The sequence below is a fragment of the Helianthus annuus genome, chromosome 13 (genome assembly GCF_002127325.2).
Source record: "Helianthus annuus cultivar XRQ/B chromosome 13, HanXRQr2.0-SUNRISE, whole genome shotgun sequence".
Taxonomy (NCBI): Eukaryota; Viridiplantae; Streptophyta; class Magnoliopsida; order Asterales; family Asteraceae; genus Helianthus; species Helianthus annuus.
Genome location: NC_035445.2, coordinates 31,185,145 through 31,194,455, shown reverse-complemented (window position 1 = coordinate 31,194,455; position 9,311 = coordinate 31,185,145). Strand labels below are relative to the sequence as shown.

Genomic DNA, 9,311 nt, shown 5'->3' with positions numbered 1-9,311 from the left:
TCCTGCACGCCACAAAATTCTCATCAAAACGTCGCGGGTCCATCACGTCTGCGTCCTCCTCGCCCTAAAAAAACAGAAGGTAAACTTCCATCACTTCCTGGTACCCTACTAGGCTTTTACCCATCTATCACCACCACAGGAATAACATTGCCATATTTAATTTCGCTAACAGGCGTTCGTATTCGAACCCCGTGCAGGGTAGCGTTTGCATCAGTAGGTATTGTCTAACCCTATTTTCTTACCACACACCTTTTGTTCCCTTTTGCGTCTAACGTTACTCCACTGTTTGGGTACGCTACTCTCAATCCGTGTATTGTACTAAATTTACCTGTTATAAATATTACAGGTGCGCGTGTTGAGTACCAGAGCCTTGGCCGTCCAACCTTCACATGTCATAATTGTGCAGCGATCATGTGGTATGAGGAGAGGAACAAAAATACAAAGGTGTCTGATGGGACGACTTTCTCTTCGTGCTGCCAGGATGGCAAGGTTTTGCTTCCTCGCCTTCTTGACACCCCTGAGCCATTAAGAACGTTACTTGATTATAACGACCTGGAGACGGTTAGATTCAGAGAACAGATTAGAGTGTACAACAGCATGTTCTGTTTCACATCATTTGGGGCAAAGATTGATCATGCTATAAACAGTGGTAGAAGCCTATATACCTTCCGAATAAGCGGTCAGAATTACCACCGAATAGGATCCATGTTACCAGTTGAAGGTGAACAGCCCAGATATGCTCAGCTGTATTTCTACGACACGTAAAACGAAATCAAAAACCATATAGCTGCTTTGTTCGGCCAGGACCATTGTGATGACACAGTAGACGAAACAATTGTTGCGTCCCTCATAAGAATGTTAGACGAACACTGTTTTGTGGCTAACGCCTTCCGAATGGCGCGCAACTGGTGCACTCAGAATGAAAGAAACGACTGTCAGTTGCGCTTACTCGGCCATGTAATAAATAACCCACAGTACAATCGCCCTAATGTGTCTGAAGTTGCCATTCTTATCACAAACGACATTGGGGAAGACATTGAGCCACGCGATGTTGTCGTCAGCACAAAGCACGGAGCGCTGCAACGGATATCAGAATTACATCAGCTATACATGCCTTTGCAGTATCCGTTGTTGTTTCCGTACGGAGAAACCGGGTACCATGAGCGAATACGCTACCATGACAACACCGGACGCCGTGCGACTAAACGACAATGTGTTACGATGCGGGAATACTACTGCTACAGAATCCATTATCGCAACAATGAAGGCACCACCCTGTTCAGAGGCGGTCGCTTATACCAGCAACATTTGGTTGACGCATACACAGCCATAGAAGAACAAAGGTTGCGCTAGATGAGAAATAACCAGAATGAGCTGCGTGTTGAGCTCTACCATAATGTTTGCGACGCTGTGACACGTGGAGATACAAATTCTGAGGCTATCGGACAGCGGATAGTTTTACCTGCAACCTTTACGGGCAGTCCAAGATATATGATCCAAAATTACGAAGACGCCATGGCTCTGTGTCGTGCTTTTAGGAACCCTGACCTGTTTGTCACATTTACAGCCAACCCAAAATGGCCTGAGATCGAATACATGGTATCTCTCATACCAGGCCAGAAATCCCATGACCGTGCAGATGTTGTATCACGCGTTTTTAAGCTAAAGCTGACCTTTTTGATTGAAGATATTATGAAGAAACAAATCTTTGGCAAATGCAGAGCAGGTAAAGTTTATAATGCACTCAACTCTTTCTTTTGCTATCAATTCTCCCACTAATTCTCACCTTTTTTTGCTAGCTAATTTCCCCCCCTTTTCCCTCTCTGTCTTGAATATATGTCCCGTGGTGATATACAGCCGTTTACACAATTGAGTTTCAAAAACGAGGACTACCGCATGTGCACCTTCTGTTTTGGCTTGAACATTTCGCCGTGTGTCGCACACCTGCTGGTATAGATGATTTGATTTCGGCCGAGATCCCATTGAAGATTGACGACCCATCCGGCTATAAGGCTGTCACAAATTACATGTTGCATGGCCCATGTGGGAATGACGCACGCAGTGCTTCGTGTACAACAGACGGAAAATGCATGAAACACTTTCCAAAACCATTTTATCGAGAAACGACAATTGACGAAGACGGTTACCCGGTTTATCGACGAAGGGATTCCAGGATTTTCTTCATGAAGGGCAAAACTAGGCTTGACAACAGGTTTGTCATCCCAGACAACCGTTATCTTCTCTTGAAGTACGAATCACACATCAACGTTGAATGGTGCAACCAGTCTCGAGCAATAAAATACCTGTTTAAATACTTAAACAAGGGGCCAGATAGGGCTACAATGGTTGTTCAAGAAAACATTGGCAGTGACAGCGAAAAGCGTGCACAACAGATTGTTAAGGTTGATGAGATTAAAAACTATTTGGATTGCTGGTACTTATCGCCGTGTGAGGCTGTGTGGCGAATGCTTGCATTTCCTATACATTACTCATTCTCGTCCGTCATGAAGCTAACCTTCCATCTACCTAACCAACAACTGCTCACGTTGCGTGATTCGGACAGCTTACCAGCCCTGTTAAACCGGGACGGGATACGAGAAACAATGTTCACCCAATGGTTTGCACTGAACAACAGAGATGCAGTGGCAAGAAAGTTGACGTATGCCGAGATACCAACACAGTATGTGTGGCAAGAGGATAACAAGGTATGGAAAAAGCGGATGGAACGGACAGCCGTTGGGCGGATTGTGTATTACAATCCAGCAGCTGGGCCAAAGTATTATTTAAGGATGTTGTTGGGAATTGTGAGAGGGCCCCGAAGTTTCGAAGAAATAAAAACAGTTGATGGGGTCATGTATGAAACGTACAAAGAAGCCTGCTATGCGTATGGCTTGCTTAATGATGACAAGGAGTGGAGTGACGCTCTTTCAGAGGCTAAATTATGGGCGTCTGGTTCCCAGCTACGTGAATTGTTTGTTACCATGTTGTTGTTTTGCGAAGTGAACCGCCCGGCACAACTGTGGGCGCAGAATTGGGAGATACTATTTGATGATATTTTGTACATGAAACGTAGGCACTTCATGTTTCCGGGATTACACTTATCGGACGACCAGCTTAAGAACTATTGCCTAATTGACCTGAATGAACTATTGGAGAAAAATGGCAAATCATTGGCATATTTCACGGATATGCCACAACCGGATACGTCGCTCCTCGATAAGATGCATAATCGTCTAATCAGGGAAGAGATGAGTTACAACAGAAAACAATTGACAGATGAACACGAGCAACTGTACGCATCACTCAATACGGAACAAACAACCATATACGACAGGGTCATTGATTTCGTTACAGCCAGAAAAGGAGGGTTTTATTTCGTATATGGTCCGGGTGGGACCGGGAAGACTTTCCTGTACAGGACCATCTTGTCACGCTTAAGATCTATGGGCCTGATTGCCCTTGCGGTTGCGTCTTCAGGTATAAGAAATAATCCTGTTATGGTGTATAATTATTCTCACGCTACTTAATGTATGTGGTTGCGTAATCAACTCCATTTTTACTAACTTTACCTATCCCCTTGCGTCAGGTATCGCATCCCTTCTGTTACCCGGTGGCCGGACAGCTCATAGCCGCTTCGCTATCCCTTTAGAATTACTTCACAGTAGCACGTGTGCCATTAAACAAAATACCCAATTGGCACACCTTTACATGAGGTAAGGTTAATCATCTGGGACGAGGCACCAATGATGCAAAAAAACGCCTTTGAAGCACTTGATAAAACACTTAGAGATATCTTGGGGTTCTGTACCTACACAAACAGGGAACGTGTGTTTGGTGGCATGCCTGTCTTGCTTGGTGGCGATTTCAGACAAATCCTTCCCGTCATCTCAAAGGGAAAAAAAGAAGATGTCGTTCAGGCATGCATAAATAAATCGAACCTGTGGAAAAGTTGTCAACTCTACACTCTCCACCGGAGTATGCGCGTCAACGAATACACCTCCACAGGTGCGTTAGACATGGATAGACAACGTTTCAACAAATGGTTGTTAGACATCGGCGATGGAATCGTTCCGTCCAAAGCCAAAGAAGGTGAAGATGAGCCGCCTTGGATCGAGATACCCACTAGGTTCATCGTTGATAGTTGTAGTGTCCCTGTAGAATCAATTGTTAACGCTGTCTTGCCGTCATTTACAAAAAGGCAAGATGATTACGATTTTTTGTGTGAAAGAGCAATACTAACCCCATGCAATATAGACGCGGATGAAATCAATGATTACATGTTTTAACAATTGAAACGAACCGCAAGGACCTACAAGAGCTCTGATGAGATATGTCGCGCATCCACGGACGTATTAGAACAGGAGCAACTCTATCCGACTGAATTCCCGAATCCTTTGACATTCCCAGGTAACCCTCCCCCCCCCCCGACCGTGCTAAAATATTAGTTAAAAAAAGTTTATACTGCCAACTAAAATCTTTAATTATTTGGCATTGTCAGGTATGCCGCCGCATGCTTTGCATTTAAAAGAAGGCCTCCCTATAACGCTTCTACGAAACGTGAACCCCTCGCAAGGCTTATGTAATGGCACACGCCTTATTATAACAGACCTGGGGAAATTGGTTATCAAAGCTAGGATACTTACTGGGTCAAATCATGGAGACACTGCTTTGATACCAAGGATCACCCTTTCATCCACGAAATCGAAATGGGCATTTATTATGAAAAGACAGCAATTCCCAGTAAAGCCATGCTATGCAATGACCATTAATAAAAGCCAAGGCCAATCATTAAAGGTTGTTGGCCTCTATTTGCTCCGACCTGTGTTTAGCCATGGCCAGCTTTACGTCGCACTTTCAAGGGTTACGTCACCTGAAGGTTTAAAGATTGTCATCGTAGAGGACGGCGACGGTGGCATGAAAAACCATACCAGAAACATCGTTTACAAAGAAACGTTTAACAATTTGGCCACATCAGAGCAGCCGGAATAAACAAACAATTGTTCACAGGTAACCGTTCAATGAGTTAATATTAATTGAAAAAATGGATAATACAACTATCTGAATTGACAACATTTTTACTGATATTATACCTTTAGCGTACACTTGTCCTCCATTTTTATATATTCTTGATTATTGACCAATTACCCATATGCCTATACACTAAGATCAAAAAATATAGAGTTTGTTGACAATGAAAGTCTTGACCCGGCTCTTCTTCAACCTGGTCGTATAGATAGGAAGATTGAATTCCCACTTCCTGGCATTAATACAAGAAGGCGTATATTCCAGGTATATTATGTTTTGCCAACCTTGAACAATATATGCATCTCTTCATATACGAGGCTTTAAAAAAGTAATACCATACCGGCATATATATATATATATTTTATGTACTTGTGACTAAATAGTTGTAACACCTCGAAATTTTGAGTCCAATAAAGTATTGACACGTGTCATAAGTTTGCACGTGGTAATAAATACTACAAAAGGACTAAAGTTGACAAACATTGAAAGTATGTGAATTCGAGGGTTTGAAATGTCAACAAGGGATAAATATACTGTATAGTAACCCTAAATGATACTCGTACCTTCAAACGAATGAATCATGGGTCGTATGGAACGAATTATGAAAGAAAGTGAGAGATTACAAACTACAGGGGTTAAATGAGTCAACATGTTTAAGTTATACCTCTGAGTGACCCTTTAACAAACCCGAGACTTTGTAACAGTAAATTTCGCTCACTAGAATATATGATATAAATTTCACAAGGTTCCATTTTAAAACGAGAAAGTTATGATCGAATTCGTATGCGAGGGGTTAAAAGCGTCAACATTGAAAGTTAGGACTTTTCGGGTAGTAATAAACTAACCGAGGACTTAACGGTGCGGGTAAAAGTCACGGGACCCTTATACGTAAATAAAAGAGGCCCAAAACGCAAAGTTACCCATTCGAAACGCCAAAGGCCAAGAGTAATAATTGAAAAGATTTGAAAAATCTTTTTAACAGGTCTCAGGCGGGCCGCGTAAAGGTTACAAAGGACCTTACGCGGGCTGCATTGACCGTAGAAGATATGGGCTTGTCAGAAGGATTCTGGCGGGCCGCGTAAAGGTTAAGGAAACTTTACGCGGGCCGCGTCAATGCCCCAGATGCAGATAATTCGGACAGAAGCACTGTTGAGTGTTTTAACCGACTTATGGACCATTATTAAGAGCATGGGTGCCCCCCTAAACGTCCCCTAGCACTCAGGGACAGTTGTTGATCATCCAAGAACACTTGTAGGCATTGTTGTCAAAGATCTGAGGTGCCTAAACTAGTATAAAAGGGCCTTAAGTTGCAACATTGTTCTTCACATCTTCATCTGCTTTCTTGATCACTTCTGGAGCTCAAGCACTCTCTCTTAGCATCCCTGGTCGTGCATAGGACTCTTGTAAGTATGCTCCACCTTTCTTAGTTAAGTTTTTGCTTAGATATAGCTTAAAAGTCAATCCGTCGTAATTAACGATTGACTTAACAGTTAATCACAAATGGTCCAGTGATTAGCCGAATTAAAGGTAGTTATATGTTGGTAATTATGTGGGCATTAAACCCTTAAAAGGGCACCCTCTGATTCCCACTCTAACTAGTCCAAATGTCGGGTCAAAGTTGCTAGAAAAAGTCAACAGAATGCTAACTTTCGATTTTATGCATAATCAGTAATGTAGATGGCGTGTAACCTATTTTACCACTCATGTAACATGATAATAAGTATATTAACTGATCTAAGCTTGTTTGATCCGACCATTTACTATTTTGACCCGATTCGGAACCGAAAGTCGCAAAGCTTTGACTTTTGCTTTGACTTCAGTTTTGACCCGTTATGGTATGATTTAGATATGCCTTAGGACTCTCTTAGGACCAGGTTACATGATGGTATAACCCTCTGTGACCGGTTCGTTGTTTGTCCGAGTCTTTTGCACATTTCCGTTATATGCTTAAATATTGACCATAACGCCCTTCTTACTTTAAAACGAGAATTTTGGACATGTGAAAGGACAATAACCTTAGTTACTGATTTCTAAGCATGTCCCTAAAATTTCATGTCAATCCGAGGTCTAGAATAGGAGTTATGCTAAATAGCGCAATTACGGAAACTTTAGTAATTAAATGGCGCAATTAGCATAAAACCTATCTAAACCCAAATTTCGACACCAAACCTTTTACACACTGATGTAAAATAATATTTTGGAATTTTTAAAGATTTTTAATTATTTTTGACCTGCTCATAACCTGCGGTTATGGCATTGATTCGGTAAATACCGAATATACCCTTTTCGGACATAACTTGAGTTCTACATGGTATTTTGACCCGAATCCAGTTGCTACTGATTTTAAAAAATAAATAATGTATTTTGAAATTTATAACCTGTTCGTCAAACTCAGATTTCCTGTAGAACTCGGAAACCTCTTTTATAATCTTTAAAATGACCGAAATACCCCTACGGGGCGTATATTGGAATTAAACTCGTTATGGGCATATGGGAAGGTATCCTACTGATACCACAACCTTTTTAGAGCATATTAACTTAGGAACCTGTGTAGGACACTTACGGTTACCCGTTACGCGTTTTAAGCGTCCGGTTCGGTTTATGTAACTAGTTTACATAAACTAGCCAAAACGGGTCAAACCTTGTCGTTTTTATCTCAAAATCCAGAATGTGTTTATATTACCCATATAAAACAAGTCTTCAAACTTGTTGGGTCTAAACCACATTCCATTCCCGGTTTTCGCCTTTCACGCGATTAAACCGTATTTATCCTTTGAAACTGACCGGTCTAAGCTAAGGCTAACTTAAAGACCCGTTAGGATTCTAATAGGTTGTTATAAACCTTCGTTCCAGAATAGGAGACCAGTTAAAGATACTTGCATTTGTTTGTTGAGGTTATTACTTGCTCAGGTAAATACTTTTAACTTATTTTCCGTTATACGGGCTTGGGTTACGGTATATAAAATACCGCTTGGTCGGGCAATTGACCCTAACTCATTAGTAGTTGGGTATTATCAATATGACCCGTTTAAAAAATTGGTTTTGTTGGCTTTACGCCTTTGGGAGCTTAATGACCATGTCCCGGATATCCTTGGCATCATTTTACGAAATGGCCACGACCTTGATACCCGGGTGTAAGCGTACACCCGACAATGTGTCCATAATTATAAAGGTATAACCGTTGGTTTTCCCGCCACGGCTTTATGCTATGTGGCGCGTCTATTAACCTTAAACCCGACACGACCCGGGCGACTGAACGCATAGTGAACATGTAATTCTTTTACAAGAATGATTTATTAATTATCCCAAGTTATAAAGAGTTTGTGCCTTGTGCATTCAAATCAATTTTATTAAACCTTTTACAAAAGTGTCGGTTGAATGTATTTACTAGTGTAAACTGACGTATTTTTCCCAAAAAGATTAAATGCAGGTTCTACACGAAATAGGCTGGCCACTCCTTAGCATCGTTAGAGTCTCGCAAGCTTGGGATGCCATTATTTGTTGAACAATATTTCTATTTTATTTTGATCCCCTGTGGATTTATTTCGACTACTTGTGATACTTGGATATTACATTCGATGGTTGAAATATAATCTATCTTTATGCTTCCGCTGTGCATTTAAATATTGTGTGGTTTGACTATATTGTTGCCAACTACATCACGGTAATCCCCCACCGGGCCCACCGGTGAAACGTGTGGAAATCGGGGTGTGACAATAGTTACATTTTACTAACAACTTTGCCAATGTATATCAAACATTCAAGCGATATTTTACATAAACAGTCTTTTGTAACAGAAAAATGCAAACGCCTTATAAAAGCTTCTTCTAAAAAACGCACAACGAAGCAACATTGACGAATGGAGAAATAGGTGCAAGTTAGTAAGTGGTTGCCTTTTTCCGAACCATGACGAACTTTGATATATATTTCTTGACAGAGAGGTACTTTCGCTTCCGTGTAGGCTATGTATACTAATACGCTATTTCTCTCAAATATACGTTCCGTGCACATACCTATAATGCTCAGAGTAAAACCTCTGTGTGTGACGCATGTAGATCAGAAGAAAAATAGTTTGCTACAATTAATATTCATAGGTTACTATTGGTTTGTGTTGGCTGCAACTTCTTTAAAACAAAGAAGTCTCCCTGAAATCTGTTGGTGACGTGTTCTCTAACCAATAAACTGTGAAGGCTGATGCAGTATATTTATAGCAGAGCTGTTACAAAGGCACAACCCTCCTCCGTTTCACAAACACTAGCAGCACTTCGATCATTTTTTTACCCAGC

At 41.3% G+C, this 9,311-nt stretch overlaps 2 protein-coding genes across 2 annotated transcripts; both read left to right on the top strand.

Moving 5' to 3' along the window:
• Positions 1–1,353: 1,353 nt before the first annotated feature.
• Positions 1,354–3,527, top strand: LOC110944766. Its single transcript, XM_022186416.1, has 2 exons — positions 1,354–1,726; positions 1,858–3,527. The coding sequence occupies exons 1-2, from the start codon at positions 1,354–1,356 to the stop codon at positions 3,525–3,527; spliced, it is 2,043 nt and encodes a 680-aa protein (XP_022042108.1).
• Positions 3,528–3,743: 216 nt separating this feature from the next.
• Positions 3,744–4,286, top strand: LOC110944765. Its single transcript, XM_022186415.1, has one exon. The coding sequence runs from the start codon at positions 3,744–3,746 to the stop codon at positions 4,284–4,286; it is 543 nt and encodes a 180-aa protein (XP_022042107.1).
• Positions 4,287–9,311: the final 5,025 nt, after the last annotated feature.